General features: G+C 35.3%; 1 protein-coding gene across 1 annotated transcript; it reads left to right on the top strand.

Moving 5' to 3' along the window:
- Positions 1 to 714: 714 nt before the first annotated feature.
- Positions 715 to 14170, top strand: PVRL3 (poliovirus receptor-related 3). Its single transcript, XM_009876316.1, has 4 exons — positions 715 to 1171; positions 2604 to 2721; positions 5638 to 5789; positions 13280 to 14170. Exons 1-4 carry the CDS (start codon positions 832 to 834, stop codon positions 13870 to 13872), a joined length of 1203 nt encoding a protein of 400 aa, XP_009874618.1. The 5' UTR covers positions 715 to 831; the 3' UTR covers positions 13873 to 14170.
- Positions 14171 to 20459: the final 6289 nt, after the last annotated feature.

Raw genomic sequence — 20459 nt, 5'->3', positions numbered from 1 at the left:
GAAAAGACCTGTAAGACAATCTAGTCCAACCATCTACCCAATACTACCATTTCCTTTTAAAAGGAAATGTATTATCTAAGCCCCTAAAATTTTAGGGTGAGCAATGGATTATTTTTAAGTAGGTCAGATGCTTCCACTTGTGGATTTCTTGAGTCTTGAACATAGCATTGAACTCAGATTTTTGACTTCTCTAGGTATTTGTTCACAAGATTATATGTGGGCAGATTTTTATATATAGAATATATATCAAAAGCATACAAATTTTATATATAAATTGTATATATGTTTGTGTACATGTTAGATTTTATATAGTGTGTGTGTGTGTTTATTGAGTTTACCTGTCCTTTGCAGCATGGAGTCAATTTGCACTGTTGTACTGATCAGCAGAAGCTTAAACTCTTAACATCCAACATGAAAATATTGAATTAAGCAGCTTTGAAATGACACAAACTGACAGTACAGATTAATACATTAACACCTAGAAATGTAGCAGAATATAAGGTGGTTTTTTTAAAAAATCATGTTATAGTTTCAGCCTAATATCTTAAGCTGTCTGTTGGCAGACACTGCAACTGGAGCACTGTAGTTGGTGTTCTGAAGCTAACCACGTTGGAGCTCTCTGTTAATGCATTAAATCTAGTGAATAAGCAACATGAAACTTGGATGAGTGGACAAAGATAAACAGTATGAGCAGGCCAAAGCTTTGTAGAGCTATCATCTCTGACATATGACATGATCTTATTTCTAGGATACCTAATTAGCATGGGCTTTTACGAATTTACGAATGGATTGCATCTTGTCTAACTCTTACATAGGAACATTTTCAAAGGTATGGAGTCTTTCCTGTTTAATGTACTTCTTTTCTTTTTTTTTTTTCCCCCCTCATTAGTTGAACCTGTTGTGAGCTTAATGAAAGGACCAAACCCTCTAATAGATGGTGCAAATAGGACAGTAGCAGCCACTTGTACAGCAGCCACTGGAAAACCTGCTGCAGAGATTGACTGGGAAGGAGGTCTTGGTGAAATGGAATCCAGTTCTACCTTGTTTCCAAATGAAACGGTGACAGTTGTAAGTCAGTCACGATTTGCAAGAGGAAGACTTATAACTTGTATCGTGAGGCACCCTGCTTTGGAAAAGGAGATAAGATACCCTTATGTGTTGGACATACAGTGTAAGTATTCCGTAAAGTAGTTACTACTTTCTATATATCTCATAACCATGCTCCTTATAGGTGTATACCTTCTGCAGGAAGGAGGTGAGCACTTACTACTTCAGGGAAAAAAGAAGGAGAAATTAAAACTTTAGATAACAGTATGTGGTAAGAGGTAGGTTGCGCAGGAATAGAAACCTATGATGTTGGTTTAAAAAAAAGAAAAGCAGAAATAAAAAGAAAAAAACAACACATGTTAAAACTAGTCACAAAACTACAGGACAGTTATGTGCCTAGCATTTGTTTTGGATATTGGCTCATGGGTAAACATTATTATTCATGTTTATATTTAATATTGAAAATATTACAAAATAACTCAGTTGATCTATAAACTGTTTATAGTGCTTTACAATTTCTGCAGTATTAAAAAGAATTCTACTAAAGATTCATGTTTGAGGAATGTTGAAAGTAGGTCTTACGTGAGTCAGTAATTTGTTCTCAAATTATTCGCTAAGCTTTTTCCACTCTAATCTGCATATGGAGACAAGAGCATGATATATACATTCTTAACATTTGTAATTCAGTTTGAGATTACTCATGTGATTCGAACATGTACCAGGCTTGTTTAACAAATTTGTGGCTTTAAATATATGAAGTGAGATAGCTTACAATGCTACTTATCTAAAACCAGTTAAAAATGGATCACACGCCTAAAGATGTTGTTAAACAATGCATAAATGACCAAAATGCGTTCTTTGGTATCTTGTCTCAGCTGCATGCTGCTTTAAAATTCCTAAATCATAGACATCTGTCAAGTTAAGCAGAAAAAACGTAGTAGCTGGAAAAAGTGAACTTTGCTATTTTGGTTTTACTTGAATCTCTTGTGGGTTTGTTTTTGTTCTGTTTGTTAAAGAATCGCTTATCTGGCCATAAAATAGTGATTAGTACTGGCTTGTTCTGTCAGTTTGGAAATGAAGTTCTAGAGTGAAGTGCCCTTGATGCAAAAATGAAAGTAAATGTTATCTTGATGATTTGCTAGTTACCTGGCTTCTCAAAACACTGTTCTTGATCCTTTGCTGTATCATCCTAGTGAAAAGTTGCTCTAGATTACAGTTCCTTACTTACTTTACAAAAAGCATTAAACTGATGTTTCTTCTGAAGTCCTCTCAGTTCCACAAAGTGCTATCTGTGTGCTGAAAACCTACAGTGGGACAGTTGCACTGAATAAAACAAGTTACTATTCCTGATCTAATCCACTGCTGCATATTATGCTGTAGCTTGGAACTGTATTGGCGTCCTCTGCGTATTTTATTGGTGTTTTTTAAATTTAAAACAAAATAAACAAAAAATCACATAAAACCCACCTTGTGCTCCACCAAGCTGATCATTACACATAGTTCATATGTAAAGAAAATATTGTTGATAGGTGAAATCATATCTTTTTTTCTCTCAGATGCCCCAGAAGTGTCAGTAACTGGCTATGATGGAAACTGGTTCATTGGAAGAGAGAATGTTCAGCTCAGATGTAATGCTGATGCAAATCCATTACCTATGGAATTTATGTGGGCCAGGTAATATTTATAAAAAGGGGCTTGCCTTCTGATTAAAGTGGTGTAATCTCTTAGTTTACAGTAAGAGATTTTGTTTTGAAAACAAAGAGTGTATGACTTGTATTGGATTGTAAAGGTATTATCCAGCCTTTTAAAAGAAGGCTAAAAGATGTGTGTATGTATGAATGTGGGTGAGTGGAAATTTTGTAAATTTACAATCCCAAACAGTTTGTTGTTACTCTTAGGATAAAAACTTTTGTAGTTACTTTATTAAGTAGACTAAAATGTGTATGTTGCAGTTCATAGAGCAAAGCCGAATAAATCTAATAGGGATCCAGCTATTATTTCATAATTTCAGCTTTATTATTACTTAAAGATTGTAAACACTTGAACAGACTTTTTCCTGTATCTACATTTTAAAATCTGGAAATTACAGTCGAGATGGAAAATACTGCTTACTGAATTACAAAATTTGTCATGTTTTTCCAAAGTGCTTAAGTAGTTGTTAAGACAAATAGATATTTTGCATAGTGATGGAAACTAGATCTTGAACATGTCTCCAGTAAAAAATAATAAAAAATAAACTTGCGTAACAGCCTTCTTTCATTAATATATGGATTGGGTGGGCCCAACTCTGAAATGTAGTGCTTGGCTTTTGCATCAATGGATATACTTTGGGCGAGAGATAGAGGAAGACAGTAAAAGCAAGCATAGATCAATATCTGTCCTGTGAAGAAGAAAAAAGATAACCCAGCTATTTTGAATTGGTTTGTTACCTGTAGAAACAAATGAAATAACTTTCCCATGGACAGTGTAAATTTGTAGGTAGTTTTATTCTAGTGCATTTGTTGATAAAATCACAGGAATATTTACTGATGTTAAGCTGTGATCAATTTCCCTACCTTCTCAATGGTAGATGTAATTTGGCATATAGGAACAGTAGTCATAATGTGGTTTGAAAATGTCATATTGATAAGTTTGGAATTGCTTGGCAGAATTTCACAGTAAAACAAAACATTACTATAACTGCTAAAAGCAGCCATTTATAACTTAATGTTCCAGCTAACTAGTTGGAATGACGTGGCTGCACTAAAGTAGATTTGGTAAAATGTGTGCTTTACCTGTGCGCTACAGTAGGTCACTATCCTCATCCCACGCTTAGTTCAAGAGAAGTGGGGCAAGAGATTTCAACACACAAGTTTCTATTTAAAAAAGCATGTCACGGTCTCAACAGCAGTACTGCTTGTTTCTTCAGATGAAGCGGGTTCTTAGTTCTCCAATTTGAATTCAAGATGCATATAAGAACTAATCAATACAACCACTATTTTCAATTCCGGAAGAAATATACTTTTTAAAGTATATTTAAAGCACTTGATGTTTCAGAGGTCACTTTTAACTTTGTGAAGGCTAAAACTGAACTGACTTACGAGAAAAGCTTAATTTTCTGGAATAAAACTAGTGTAGCTGTTTATTTGAACAAGAAAACTCATCCAAGAAGCTGTGAATGAGGAACCTCGGGGCAGGGGGGAAGAATCTGTGCAAAACGAGAATAGCTTGAGTGTGCTGAGGACATGGAAGCTACCTGTTTTGAAATTGTGTGCTACCTTATTGGTTTCAAAATATAATAACAACTAGAACTGCCACAGCAAAAATCCTTATCCTTTGGAAGCAAAGGTAACATTGTAGTTGCTAGGGTAGTAATATTGTCATGGTTAATAATATTTTAAAATGTTGCACTTTTTGAGAACTTTATTAGAATAGAGCTTTCAAACCAACTGACTATTTTATAATGTTTTTTGAGTGAAATACTTCTGGTACTATGAATACATGCCTAATGACTTAGCACTTTTATATGGTTGAAGCAATTCTGGGCAATAATTATTGTCAGCAAAGCAGTGGGAATGTTGTCTGGAACCTACAGTTGTTGAAGATCATTATTAACTGAAGATCATTATTAACATTATTAAATGTTAACTGTGTGTTTTTTCCCATTGGAATGCCTATTTTAAAGTGTCGGGGGTGGCTTTTCTGTTCAATACTACTTAGAAAATCATACTTGCTAAATGCTTCTGAGATACTGAGGTCTGATGATCAGCTGTTAGAATATTGACTTGCTTAGTTGTCGATTGTTAGCTTGATCATCCTGCCTGGCTGTTAACAGATACTTAGATAAAAGCAAAATGGGATGCAATGGCATGAAATTATACAGGTGTTTAATGGGAGGTTGGCAACTCTATTAAAATAGTTCCTGTGCTTTTGCCCTTTCTCCTTTCTCTGTTGTGCTTACACAGTTGCTACTGCAATCACATGCAGAATGCTGCAAGGAAATGATAGCTTTGGAAAAGCCAGTTAATTGGGAACAAATGTGTTTTAAACAGTTGTTTCTCCAGTTGTATTGCCAAGCACCAAATATAGTTTCAGTGCTGTGATTTACATGCAATAGTGATGGAAAATGAGGAAAAGCAGATTGAGAGGGATCAAACTGCTTGAACTATTGCTTGGAAATCCTAGTTAAAAGTGCCCTGTAAATTAATTGTATACTGACAGAAATTTTGTTGTGATAGCTCAGCTGGATGCAAAAGAACAGGCAGATGATTCTGACAGCAGTATAAATGCTTCTTTGTTTGAGTGTTAGTTTTTAGAGCTCAAGTTAGATTGTTCTGCAAGTTATTTTGAGATAATATTTTCTTGGATGTGGTAGTGTTCATTTGTAGACAGTTTACTAGTGCCAGAAGATTTGAAACTTAAAGGATTTGGCACAAATTAAATACTAAATGTTCAGGTTGACACAGAATATCCAATGAAATCCCACTGACAATCAGAGCACAGTGAAAAGTTTACTCTCTAGACTATTGCAAATATTATTTTAAACTAGTTATGTTTAGACGTTAGTGGTAAAGCTTCACAGCTGGAATATAACTAACTTTTTTGGCTTAGGTTGGATGGACAGTGGCCTGAAGGATTGCTGTCTGTCAACAATACTCTGCAGTTCAGCAGCCCATTGACTTACAACTACACTGGGACTTACATCTGTAAGGTGACTAATTCTCTTGGTCAGAGAAGTGATCAGAAGACTATCTACATATTAGGTAAGTCTTACTTCTCAGCAAAGACTGTCTAAACTTGGATTTATTTTTTTTTTGGTCAACGGTTGAAATTACGAACTGAAGAGCCAGTTTATGCATAAAACATTTACACGTTTTAATTGTGTGAAAAGCTGGATTTGAAAGCTACAGTAAAATTTGGGATTAAACTCATTCTTCAATAACAGCAACATAAAGTGGAAATGCCTAAGGCTGAGGCTGTTCCCATAGTGCTTCTGAGATTATTACTTTCTCTTGGTAGGTGAACTTTTTCTTCCTGGTGTTTACCTGTGTTTGGCAAGACATATTGACTGCAATAAACAGTACTTTGTAATAATTTCAAAAACAGATGTTTGTGGGAAGGGAACAGCTACATTTAGAAAAGTCAAAGTTATGTTCTGAATTTGTGCATTGTACTCCAGTTACTTGTTATATCCTTTTCTTAGGATGCAGATATCCAGTAATCTGATGCAGAACTCTTGCTGATCTACTTAGTGTACTATGGCAGATTTGTGTGTCTGTTTAGTGCCACTGCTGTCAGAAAATATCCTCATTTCTGTTAACATGGTGTATGTTTTAATTACAGCTTCTTTGTTGAAAGAACAGCATGATTTAGGGTGTATGTGAATAGTGCTATACAAGTGTGAAAAAGTTCTCCAGATTTCCATAATGGATTTAGCTAGATTAGCTAATACGTAGCTTGATCAATAAGTGCTAATATATTACCAATTTTTTTAAGGAAAATGCAGACATGAAAACTGAAGCTTTATCCCCGTTCGGTCCCCATGTGTTGCCTGATCTGGTTGAGAGGCGTCCCTGCCCACAACAGGGAGGTTGGACAAGGTGATCTCTAAGGTCCTTTCCAGCCTAGGCCATTCTGTGATTCTGTTGTATGATGCTGCTGCTTTTCACTAGGTTCTTGACATTAGTTATTTCACAGTGTGAATTGCCAGAGTATGTGTTGGCCAGTTACAGAGTACAAACATGACTTCCTTGTAAGAACTTTAAATATGAACCCTTAAAGGTTGAAATGAGAATGAAAACTTCAGACTAAAATTGAAGATACAGAATATCTGAAGCCACATTGCTCAGAATTTGATAGTTATCTGTATTTTTTTAGTACAAAGGGTGATGTTTCAGTCTGACTGACATAACTACACAGCAGAGCCTTTTGGAAAACTAATAAGTTCTAATTGACTAGTTAATGAACTAGCTGACTGGAAACTTCTGAATAGTTTGAGACAGCGAAATTACTTGTAAACAAATTATATAAAATTCTTGCTGTTGAAAGACCCAAGTGCTACAAATTAGTATGGAAGTCAGTTCTGTGAGAAGGTACTTTGATGCTTGGTTCTAACTCTTTGCAGAGAAGGAACTCATGGCTGTATAACAGTCTCAACCATTACAAAGACTGTCACGTTACAAGGACTATCAAGTGAAAAAAAAGCGTATCCACGTTAAATAGGATGAAATATCCGCCTGGAATGTAACATTTTAAATATACTTAGAAAATAACACTACAGTTTATAGCTCTGTTCTCAGCCCTATTCTAACTATAAGGAGGGGCAGGTTTTTTCAAATTGACCACTTTTCAAGTTATCAGTTCTGTGAATATGATCTGTAAGTAGAACTCATGCTTTTTACCATAACTGTCATCCATGAAAGTACAGAGCTATCATTCAAAATCTGTTTGACTAACAGACTAAAACGGGCTGTGAAATCATAGATGATGCTTCCCAAAATAAACCAATTTTTGGAAAAGCAGAATAGAAATACATGGCTAGTGTTCTAGCCTATGGCAAGTGTGACATAAACTAGCTTACTGCAGAAATAGTTAAGCTACAGGAGTTGGGTTTTAGTGTGGACTGATGGATGCTGGTTACATGTGTGCTACTTTACAGCTTTGTTCAGCAGCTTTGTTTTGCCTAAGTAACTTCACTGCAAATAGCAAAACTTAACTGTTCTTAGGGAGTGCCAAAAACTGCACCTCAGCTAGCTAGAGGTCGCAGAAGATCATCATGGTTCTAAAGTTCATGTGCACCAGTAAAAATAAGTACCTTAGTTGACATGAAATTAATCTCAATTCTTAAAAATTTCTTGCTTATCTTGGGGAAGGTAGCATGATAAACATTTTAAAAATACAGTTGATTACTTATTTTTTTTAGGCAATTTAGAATATGTCACTGCAGCTAATGCTCAGGCAAGTTGTACATGTCAGTTTAATGCTGAGACGAGCACCTAGCACTCTTCTTTAGATACCTTAGAGAAGATTATGCCAAACTGGTTAAAAAGACCTTGTGTATTATCTTTTAGTATATAGGAAACTTGATTAAAATGTGGTGAAGCAATCTTCAAGTAAAGCACCTGTATTGATTCCAGAAATTATTATTAAACACATTTTATTGTAACTCTAATAACAATTTCAGCGTGACTGGCTTCTTAAAAAACTGAAATGCCCTTAAATTTATGCAGGATGGATAAGTGACTATGAAATAGCCAAAATAATAGTCATTCAGGTTATTCTGCAGAGATAACACAGAGACTGATGCCAGGAGTACAGAAAGTAACACTGAAGGAGTAAACTTTAAGTCAAACCGCTTACCACCTTAATATTTGACTTAACTGAGCAGATATTATCTAATAATGTTGAATGTGGCACTGCTGTAATGTAAGAGTAATCATTTAATTAGCTTACTTTTCGATCTTGCACTGTATGAGACTTGGCAAAAACATAAAGTGAAACTTTGAATCTAGCAGACAAAGCTGTATGATCACAGCATCTTTCAAGTTTTAATTATGAATCTGCTAAAGAAGATCTATGAAGCTAATGCTTCTGAACAGTCATGGTGCTAGTAGTTGTAAAGCTTTTTAACTCCTAGAAAAAAAAATATTAAATGAAATGTGTTGTAGGATTGTAATGTAAATTGAGCTTTTGGTCCTAATATGCGTTGGTAAAAAATAAAGTATTATTTTTAATTCTGTTGTGTGCCTAATCTTTCTGTTAATACTCTTGAAGTAGAATAGGGTGGTATAAGTAGTTGACATGGACTAAAGGATGAATTCACCAGCTTTTAGTGACAGGAGACGATGTTGTCATATGGATAGGGAAATACTAAAATGGCGTTGGAAGCTAGAGACTTACTTTTTAATATTGGTTTCAAGGAACAGATATCTTTTATTATTTCTTACATGCTCAATGATGTAAAGTTACCTTGATTTGTATAGTTGGCCAGCAAAAGCAAGTCATCCTCCTGATGGAGTTCAGAGACAGTCAAGCGTTGCTGAAGTTGCTGACTTAAACCTACAGCAACATATTTTCCAAAACAAGCTGTCAGCTTGATACGTAAAGCACTTCATCATCAATGTACTCAGTTTGGTTTGTTTTTTTTTTTTATACAAGGAATTGACCTTTATATTCTTGGCTCTGTTTAGGTACTTAGCATCTAAGGGAAATCTAGTAATAGCAGCAGATTGTGCAGAATTAAATATATGTCTGTGCAAACATGCATGTAATACATGTACAGGCAGACACTTTGTAAAATGAGAATTGCAAAGAGAGAGAGCTTGTAATTTATGCAAAACCAATTCACTTTAGGATTATAAGTATTTGACAGCAGGTCCTCATCTTGCAGAAGGCAAAAAAAGGTACGTGGGAGTTCGAGTGTGGTTCTTCGATTGTGTGGGGTTCGTGTTATGTTTGGGTTTTTTTAATGGGGAGAAATAGAGTTTAGCATGTTTTTGAAACTAGACAGACTTTGACTGTCTATATTAATACACAACTAGCCAAGACATTTTCCCTTGCAAAACTTTGTTTGTGTAGTGTTGAAGTGATGTATTTTAGCCAAAGATGAGTGCCAGCATTGAATTTTCTTCCTTATTATAGAACTGATTGCCTTGCACATGAAATGCTTTAGAGTGGGCTACATATAAAATGGGTTCTCTAGCTGAGTTTTACAATGGTGTGTTTGTTGATACCAAGGCAGGACTTAACCTAAGATTTTGAATCTGATGATTTGGTTCTAAGGATGATCCATGCATCTATTTGCTGGTTCATCTTTCTGACACTTGGCATCTTGTTGGCTTTGAATTTCCATGGAGTTGAAGATGGGTCCTGGATATTTGAGTGAGGATGCCCTACAAGGGGAATTGGAGGAGGGAGATGTAGTATTTGGGGACATGAGATGTATCATATAGTTGGTTGTCTCTAATAAAATTAATTGTAGAAACTCATGTGCCCTAGAGAAGTTGTTTATATTGCAAGAGCTGGGAAAATGCATCAAGAGTAATCATTTAAGGGAAAAGTGAAAATGTTGGACTGAACCTGTTGAAAGTTGTTACTGACTTTTGTAGGAAATACCTGGAAAATAAGTAATAGGAGGAAGATTAAGCATAGCGTACAAGGACTGTGGTGCTTTGTTTGAGAAGGTATTAGAGGTTCATTTGAAGTGAAGAGCAAATGTTGCTTTTTGTGGAAGAACACTGTCAAAGGTTTTGAAGCAAACTAGAAAAACTTAGCTTCTTTTCATGTATGGAGAAAGCTAACCGTTTTACTCTTTCAGACCATAACTTTTTTCAGTTATGTTTCCTCTCCTGTTTCAATGACAGTGATGGCTATGTAGTAGTAAAAAGTTTTGTGGATTTTCACTTGTCCTCATCATTACTAGAGGGTATATGTAAGAAGGATTTTGAAAAGTGCCTGGAAAGTAATGAGACAAACTGAAATCAAGATGGTACATTTAACCTAAAGGCAAAATTTTTCTGTTAGTTTCAGCAACCTGGCCTGCATGGGTCTTTGAAAGAAATGAAAGCTGTTAAACATTTGGTCATAAGTAAAAATTAAGGAAATTAAATTCATAATTTTTAAGAAAACAATCAGTAGGAAATTACTTTTGAATGAATTAATATTTAAAAAAATAATGTGCTTAATGCTTTCCCCACAGAGCATTAAGAACTCAAAACAGGTATTGGTGATGATGTGAAATATTGTAATTAAGCAGCTTGTTCGTATGAAAGAATATAGTCTTTCATACCAACAGACAAGAGTAGCATTTCTCTTAATTTGGACATTTGAGATGTGATTTGCAAGCAAAAATTTATGGAGTAGAGGTAAGGAGCTCTGGTGTTTATGGTTTTAATGTTGCTTTCTATTTGGGAAACTTGCTTTGGTACAGGAAGTAAAAAAAGGAAAATAAATCAAGTTCTATATGAAGAAAGCTCTGAGTAACATGAAAAGTTAACTTCACATGTTCTTGGTAGTAATTGGCCTTATAAAAAACGAAGAATACTCTTAATTTTGTCATTCTTCAGCAATAAAAGGTAGTGGCACAGATAAGTACTAGAAATGTTCATTGTTATGTATTCTAGGAATACATATAAGAAAATACTGAATTGATGCTACATTTGCAAAGAATTTAAGATTAATATGTTAATTAGTGTTTGTAGATAGTACAGCTGGAGAGCCACTGTGTTTATTTCACATATATAGTGGGTAAACTTGCCAGGATGCAAATACTGCATACTTTTTGAATGTTTTATATTATGGATGTGGAGGATGGGACTTCAGACCTCAGTATCAGAGGGAAATAGATGAACAGTATGTACCCAGTTAAAACAAACGAACAAAAAACCCAAAACACAGAAGTATATATAGCCTGGAAGATGATATTGCTGTTACTATCTGAAACTGTATTTTAAGCTAATAAATGTTGTGTCTAAAGCAAATTTTCAAGGAAGAGGGATTTAACTTCTTGGCCTATGGATTTGTGGGACATGGGAACCCTGGTAAACTTGGATTCCTTAATCTCTACTTCTCTGTTAAATTATTAAACTCACTTTAAATCAGTTTTTACTAAAATCATAATCTCAATTCCTCTTGTTCATTTTGGTAGTGCATCTTCCTTATTCAGTTTCCTGTCTTCTGTCAAATTAATTTCATTTATATAATAGCTCCCTAACAAATCACTACTTACATAGTCAAGTAATAGAATTACATGCTTTGAAAATCTGTGTAAAACTTTGCTTATTGTGTCAAGCTTAAAATTTTATGTTCAGTGGTGAGATGTGCTCTGAAGTATGATTTTTCAAGTGGTTATGATAAATGTGGCAATTCTGTCTAGTATGAGAGAATTGTATGACTGTCTCTGACTAGCAAGATTAAAAACCGTATTTATTAATCTTTAAAGTTAGGATTTCTCAAATAACTGGAAGCTTGATAAATCCTCAGTTTTATCTGGTTTTGTGGTGGTAAATTTAGAGTGCCTCTGTAATACGGTAGTAGTAGTTCCATGAATCTTGCTTATGGGCATTTAACTAAACATGACATAATGAGCTACTTGGCTGTCCATGTAATATTCTATCTAAAAGATTCAAACCATAATAATATGTTTGGTGTTTGTTGCTTTACTGATTTTAAAATCACCTTGCCTCGGGCAAGGCAACAAGCCAGTTTTATTCAGTACCTCCCAGAAATAGAAACTGGAGTTGCATGTAACATTGCAATTCACTGGAATAATCTCAGGAGGCTTTCTCAAGTGTCGTCAGCCCATTGCTTGCAACCTTGTCTTCAGTACAGATGCATACATCCCCAGTAGACCTAAAGAGCAAAGGAAACAGCTGAGTGCTGGAGAAGGATGGTATCTGGCAATCTCGTACTTACTTGCATGACGTGATGTGAAATAAATTGATATTTTATATTGATGAATGAATATGAAAATTTCTTTGTGCGTGAGGGATCAGATTGCTTTTAGGGGGAATGCATACATAGAAAGAACTTCAAATGTTTGAGTTTTCTTCCTTTAAAATTATGAAAGCTCCTTGCTCAACATGTGTTGTTTTGAGATTAATACATACCATTTTTAACTACACTTCTTTCACTAATCCTAAGGTGAAGCTGAGTAAGTTGTATTAATGCAACAAAAGTTTTTGGAGAGAATAGCTTAAAAATCAGTAGTTCGTGTGCTGCTGACTGAGCATACAACTAATAGTTTTTCATTCTTATGCTCCATGCCCTGAACCATTTCTGAAGTGGGAATTTAATGTGGAATAATTGAGTCTGTGGCACAATCAGTTAATTTGATCCAGTATTCCTAAGTGCTGACTGGAAAGATGGAGGACTGCTTGGGTTTTTCCTAACAGACAGCATTTTTCCATGGGGGATGTAAATATTGAACTAATGAACAGTGCACATCTGAGCAGAGAAGCTGCATCTCCTTATTTTGGGGAAGGCAAAATTTCTACTTAAAGTAACTTGGAATTTATTTTCTCCCCATGCTTCCCACCCTGCTGCAGCATAGCTCAAAATCGCATGTAATGAAACTAGTTCAAAGCCTGTGGAAAGTGTAAGACTTTTGAAGTGCCATGAACTTGAGAATGAAAAACTATTCTTGTAGAACATACGCATCAACTTTGCTTTCTTATAAACCCTTAACTGATTTAGCTTGCATTGACATTCTTGTGCCTTTTCTGTGTCTTGTCTACTTCTTTGCTCTTTCCATTAGATCCTCCTACTACTACCACTCGACTGCCCACGGTTCCCTGGCATCCTTCGACTGATGGCATCACAGGTTTAGCAACAGAATCTAGAGAAATAAATTTCCCAACATCAACCTTGCCAGCAATGCAGGAAGACACTTGGGGTACTGCCATCGGTAGTGCGGTGGGTGGGGCTCTCTTCCTCATACTTGTCAGTGTTCCAGTTGTCATCATCTGCTATAGGAGAAGACGGACGTTCCGTGGTGACTACTTTGCTAAGAACTACATTCCACCGTCAGATATGCAAAAAGAGTCTCAAATAGATGTTCTTCAGTCAGATGATGTGGATTCTTACCCTGACAGTATAAAAAAAGAAATAAAGCATCCAATGGACATCATAATATCTAAAGATTATTTAGAAGACCCTGAAAAACCAGAGTGGAACAATATAGACAGTATTAACAGGTACCAGGAACGTTATGAAAGACCCATGGATTACCATGAAGGTGGAACATTGGGAATGAAGTATTTGGTTGGTGAATGTTACGATGACAGTGCAGAAGACTTTGTTTCTCACATAGATGGTTCGGTAATATCTCGGAGGGAGTGGTATGTGTAATAACCACTGAAAACTAAATGTGTTCGTTTCATTGGCTGATCACTTTCAGATTGTTTATACTTACACAAGATGAGGAATAAACTTTTTGAAACTGATTTTTCTTTTGAAGGTTTTTATATTGTGACTTGACACAATGGAAATATTGAATCTGGGGAAAATTTATTTGAGCTGCTTTTTTTCCCAATACTGTACTACTGTCTAAGATTTGAGTTCTAATGCAGAGTGCTTATATCGGTCTATGTCAGAAGTAAAAAAGGCTAGATTAAAGTTGCCATTCAAAAGTGTTTAAGAATAAAAAGTGGCTGTCTTGGCTCTCTGATATAAAAGTTTACCTAAAGCAATGATCAAATGCAATTTTTTGGGGCTTTTACTTTGTGGATTAAGTGAATTACTCCGATCTAGATGCCATCTGTGGTAAAACTTAGTGCTTCTCTAGAGTGAATACTTTACCAACTAAAATGACTTAAAGCAGAATCAAAGCTTTATTTTTAGGTTTTTCTGCACAAAAATGAATACCTCTTAGCATTTTAATGAGCCTTGTAACTCTGTGCTTAAAAGAAGTTATTGCACTGAAACTAACTTAAGAACAAAATTGAGGAGTAGCTGTAAACAGGTCAAAGGCTTGTCTATGAGTAAGATGAAAAATTCTTTTTTATAGTCACTGATTTCTTAAAGCTTATGCTAGTGTATATATACATACAGTGAGATTTTTTTTGTTAGATCTGCAATAGGCAGGATGTCAAAATTTATTGATGAATACAAGACTCTTTGCAAGTATGCAGGGTACAGTTTGAGACCTATTTCTGAGGCTTTGTAGGAATCTCACGATTGAATTTAAAAGCTGGAGAACTGGACACAACGAAGAGGAAAACTGTAATAGATTTCAAAGCTGGACATGAGTGCAAATTTACTTTTTTTCCCAGGTGCCAATAAACATTAAATATGCTAAGAGGTGTCAAAACATTTGCTAGATTTTTTATGACCACGAGTTAAAACAGCGGTTTTACGCTGCTTCTGAATAAGTTACAGTGCTTTCTTTGAAGAGGGTAACTAGAATTTCAGATTATTAATAGGGAAGTGGACACTTGCATTGCTACTTCATATATCAAAACACACTTTCCGATGGTGCAACTACAGAAGATACAAAACAGGAGTTCAGATAAACTGTGCAGTCTCTGTACCTCCACGGATTTGTTTTCCCTGAAAATAATCAATATTGATTTAACATGTTCATGTTATTTTTTAAAATGACATTGTATGCATTGTGTGTAGAACATGTTGTTTGACATCTGAAGTGGTTCTACATTGTCTTGAGCAGGTTCACCGGAGTAATTCTGCTCATTATGTAGGGAGGAATGAAACAACTGTAGATGAATTACAGAACAGTGATTAAACTCTTAATTAGAATAGTAGATCCTTTCAAGTGCTATTTTTAAGTGTTTAGCTCGAGAAAATGAAGCTGATAAGGTTATTTGTATTTGAAACCTGAGAAGAGAAAAAATCTCTGCTACCTATAAAATGAAATAGGCTGCATAATTACAGCTGCTTCATTGAGTATTCACGCTGGAAGTTCTTTTTCTATCCTTATGATATTTGGTAGCTTACAACATTTAGAGCTTCACAAAAAATAGTTGTATTGAGCGTTGTAGACAATACACTGTAATTGCATATGACTGCATGTCTTTAAAAAAGGTTAAGACAACAGCTTTATTTGAAATGCAAATGGAAAAGTGTCCCTAAGCAACTTGTGTTTGTGTTTGGATTAATGGAGTGCTGATACAGGACTGACCGAAGTCTCAAGACCAGTAGCGAATGATATTGTGTGTATCTGTAGCTTGAGTGCAAACACAAGGAAATTGCTAGCAGAAGGTTCTGATCCAAATTATTTCTGGAACAAAGAGATCATACCTCTCTTCAAATAAAAAATACTTGATATATCATCTTTAAAAGATGGTGTTACTTGGAAATAAACGTAACCATAAACCTGTTCTCCACAAGGGATATCTTGCTTTTGTCTCTCTGTGGATTTTTTTGCTTTGACTTTTTTTTTAAAAAAATATATCTATATTTAATTCCTATGGGTTAAGAAGTTGAAATGTTTTGGAGTTGAAATTGATGATAGGGATAGGGCTTATGCGTGTTGCAATGTTTTGTACATTATGTCTGCTGTAAAAAGAATTGATTGTAAGTTCAAGTGGCTGTTGTGTGAATAAACTTTTTGTTACATTCTGGAACATAGATAGTGTTCAAAAATGTTTGACACATATTCTTAAAATTGAAGGTGAAAAACCAGAGGCTGGATAGAAGGAACTGAAGCATTAAAGCTATTCAAGATGGTCTTTGTATCATTTCCTCTTGGAGCTCTGAAGCTTAGAAACCAAGTGTCTTCAGAACTTACTTTAAAAAGCATGAATGCTGAGAATAATAAATAGGGGTGGTTGCTGTCCAGTGTCACTTTAAGCACAGTTGATGCACTATCTAGAATTCATACTTTAAAAAAAGAATAAATAACCCACAACACACTGTTTTCAGTTCCTGTTGCTCTCCTTTGACCATATTTTCTGGAATGACTCAGCTTCCATTTATTTCTGGCTTTTTCATCTCGGTAGTATGGGTTTCTGATCATTTCTCTGTTTTGATAGAAATTGTGCCTTTTTTTTTTTTTTTTTTTTGCCAAAACCAATTTTTTTTTTTTTGCCAAACCAAGTTAAAAAAAAAAAAGTGAGCCCTGTGGTAATTGCACTTCAGTTCAGTTTCTGTATTTTCCATAGTTGCAGGGATATCACTATTTTCCCTGGTATTCAGAGGTAAAGGGGTGGCTATTGTCAGCCTACTCAAATAGCATTCAGTGGCTGAGCTTTCAGTGTAAATATACTTTATGATGTTTTTACATCACAGCACAACTTTATAGAAAATAAAGGACTGTAAAGTTAGTATAGTATGAAATAGGCAAACTCTTCTGGTGTAGTCCGAAACTGGAAGTATCTTCATGAGCTCTGGACCTATCAGTGTGTATTAGTTACCTGCAACTTTCTCACTGAAACAAGAGGGCACTCAGCGTAAACTGAACATAACACAGTTAAAATGCAGTGAGCCCTCCCCTAATTTGTGTGTGCATTCTTCAGGTTAAAATGAAAAGTATGGTTCTTAAATACATAGACTGGTGTCTGACAGACAGATGGATCTTATGCCAGGAGAGTTGTCTTGTAAATTAGAACAACGATCACTGAAGATGGCATGTTACATTAGTCTTCTGGAGGGAACTGGCTACCTGCAAGTTGTTAACCTATGACTTTATCCCTTAATTTAAGAAAGTCAAAGAATACTTCTTTCAGTTTTGTTCAGGGTATGTAAACACACCTGCATGAGTAATCCCAGGGGAGTATTGTTGTGAGATCTTTCATAGGCAGCTAGAGGAGAGGAATCCCCTTATCAGATTGGAAGTAAGGTGGTATGTTACTCATAATTGATAGAACACACTGTATTGTTTTGGGGTTTTGACCTGTGAAACTGACGGGGCTCCCAAGATTTCCTTTGTTAAGAGATTAAATAGAAGGTGATTGTGTGATGTTTGGAGAAATACAGGATGTGATTTTTGTCTCTGAAGGAAAATGGCTGAAGTAAACTGCATTAGAAATATAAATGTAGAGCTGTGTTAGTTTTAAATTCCTTTTGCTTGATACCTTTCTGATCCAGTAATCAATGTAGATAAGAGTATTATTTTTGTATGCTACTTACATTTTATGGGTAGAAGTTTGTGTAGCTAATACGAATTATTTGAATTGTGCAACTTCTTAATAAGCCTGGTGGTGCAAGTTGGAATCACCAGGATTGATGATACTGACTTAAAGTATACTTGTAGGTTTCACAGTTTTATGAGATTTGAAACTTGCTGAATTCCTAGCGTGGTTAAATGGGCTATCTTTAAAGACTGAGAAGTGTGTTAATTCAGTATGAGAGTTCTTAAACATCAGATTTGACAATACTGAGGTCAAAAGAAAAATGTTTTGAAAGATTCCACAGCTTTTCTCCCCTCCTTGTTAAAATTAATTTACAGAATTATTGTTGCTCGTAGTTTGAAGTGTGAAGTCCTCGAGATGATAGATGGTCTCGGGTTGCTTTGATAAGCATAAGTGAAGTATTAGTGAGTTTGCCTATTTGTTGCTCCTAGGAGTGTATCTTTTCCAACTGTTTCCCTTTTTCCTTCCTGCAGACTTCAGTGGCTTTAAGGAAAGATTGCCAGTAAAGCCATAGCTGTCTAGCTTTTTGAATTAACGCCTTCTTTGTTCATGTAAGGGCACAACGTGTGTTTTGTAACTTCCTCTTGCCTTGAAATCAAAAATAAAAGCATGCAGCTAGTGTTTATTAAAAGTAGTCAATGAAATTTTTGAAGTAATATTCATGATTCATGAACTGCCTTAATTCAGCTAGTTTTTTGTGTAACGAGCCCATACTGCAAGAGTTCTAATGCAGCAAAAGGCTTTCTGTTTGATCATGGAAGAAAGAAACGTTTCTCAGAACAACATTGAAATATCTGAGTATTGATATTATGTGAACTTCTTGAAGGTATAATCTATACTATCACATTGCAGATGTGCCATTTAAGCAGACATCTTCTGTTGCTGTAGCAGGGGCTGTAATTGGAGCAGTCCTTGCTCTTTTTATCATTACCATCTTTGTGACTGTGCTGCTGACTCCAAGGAAAAAAAGGCCGTCCTACCTTGACAAAATGTGAGTATGTGTTGGATATGTTTTTCTTATTACTGAAAGCAATATGCAGAAAGTGTTTGTTCTTATACAGGAGTTTAAATGTCTGAGTTTCCTTAGCAGCTGTTCAGCTGTCATAATTTCAGGGCTGTATTTTCAGAGGAGACAAACGAAAAATTATTTGCTCTTCCAAAAAAGAGATGAGGAGACTAAGAGTTGTTTCAGAGATGATCTAGTTCTTTGTCTCCTCAGAAGTCCTTTTGAAGAAAAGCTGCTCATAGATTGAGCTAGAGGGCAGGGGAGAGGTCCATCTTGACAGATGCTGCGGACTAGCTTCTTATCATAACTGTAGGTCTAACTTGGGAGCAAATTGGCCGTGCTTTGTGGAAGTGAAGGTCCCTAAGGCTTATTCTGATACGTGTGTAAAATGAAGAAAGCACCCACAGACACGTGCTTAGAAATGACAAAAAATGTGCTTTATGGAATGTTCATTGTTTCTTCAAGTCTCAAGCACAGATGTGGCGTGCTTTATGGAATGTTCATTGTTTCTTCAAGCACAGATGTGGTTTACTTTTTTAAGCATCCAATATAGTCAAACAAAAACAGCAAACAAAAAGTCTGAAAAGGTTTTGTCATTTAAAGAGGATGATGCCTGGATCCTCTTTGGAACATGCATAAAAAGTGACTATGGCTTTTAATATCTGTAAATAAAGTCTTTTCATACATGTTGTTGTACACCTAACACTTAAACTGAATGAGAAATTAAAATCTGTCGTGTGTATATACTTAATGAGAACTGAAATAAGACAGCTTACAGCATTTGGCATAAAACAAGTTTCAGCATTTGAATCTTTTGAGCTAGCGAGATGAGTCAAGTGTTTTCCTACAACTGTAATTTCTAACCTGGTTTGAAATAATGTTTTCCTATTTGTGTCTCTTAAATTTTGCAACTAAAGCATTTATATGAATACTCTGAAACATTTTAATTCCTTTTTAACCATTTGCTTTCGCTAAGAAAATTGCAATAGGAAATGTTTTTATGTAGTAATTGATTGTACAGCTTTCTCAGAGGCTTTTCAAAGAAAGACTGTAGTAGTAAGTGTTGCCTAAGCTGTATCTCATAACCTTGAAATGATGATAGATACAAGTAGCCCTTAATACTACTTACCTATAGTGTATGTGAGTTCAGTCTACTTAACACCTTATAGGATAAAAACCAAATTATAGGTGGTGATTTGTACAAAAAGTGTGTGAATGAAGTATTGCCAGTGATGGATGTGTTAACATTATGATATTTCATCCAGATGTCATTGTTGACAGAGAGGTGTGTGTTCATGAATGTTTGGTGCTGGATGATTTGGTAGCCAAAATAAATAATATTTGACCATTCAATTGGACTTTGCAAATATGACTGATCGTATTTCATTCTTTACTACAGGATTGATCTTCCACCCACTCTAAAACCATCCTCAGGTGAGGAGAGAGCATTCTCTGTACCACAGAAGGAAGCTGTGCTTCAGGTGAGTAAGTGGTTATATACATCTTAAATTGAGGTAGGAAAAGTGTTAACTTGTCTTCTGTGTTAATTTAGGCTGATTTTGCTTTCCTGGTAATATATGGATTCTTTCAATGGTTGGCTCACAACCAAGAGGTTTCCATACAAATGTGATATGTGAATCTTATATCCTTGGTGTTAAAGGTCTTTAAATGTCAGGAAACTTCTAGATAGATCCTTTTTTTTAATCTCCAATTGTGTTTGACAGACTCTGCTCCTCTTGAAGTAGACAAAGCTGTACCTGAAATTCTGGAGATTATACATAGCTTTATAAAGCAGTCTTAATATGGAGGAACAAATATATGTGGTAAACTTAACAAGTAAC

The sequence above is a fragment of the Apaloderma vittatum genome, unplaced genomic scaffold, assembly GCF_000703405.1.
Source record: "Apaloderma vittatum isolate BGI_N311 unplaced genomic scaffold, ASM70340v1 scaffold5249, whole genome shotgun sequence".
NCBI lineage: Eukaryota > Metazoa > Chordata > Aves > Trogoniformes > Trogonidae > Apaloderma > Apaloderma vittatum.
This window is presented reverse-complemented; position numbering and strand designations above follow the sequence as displayed.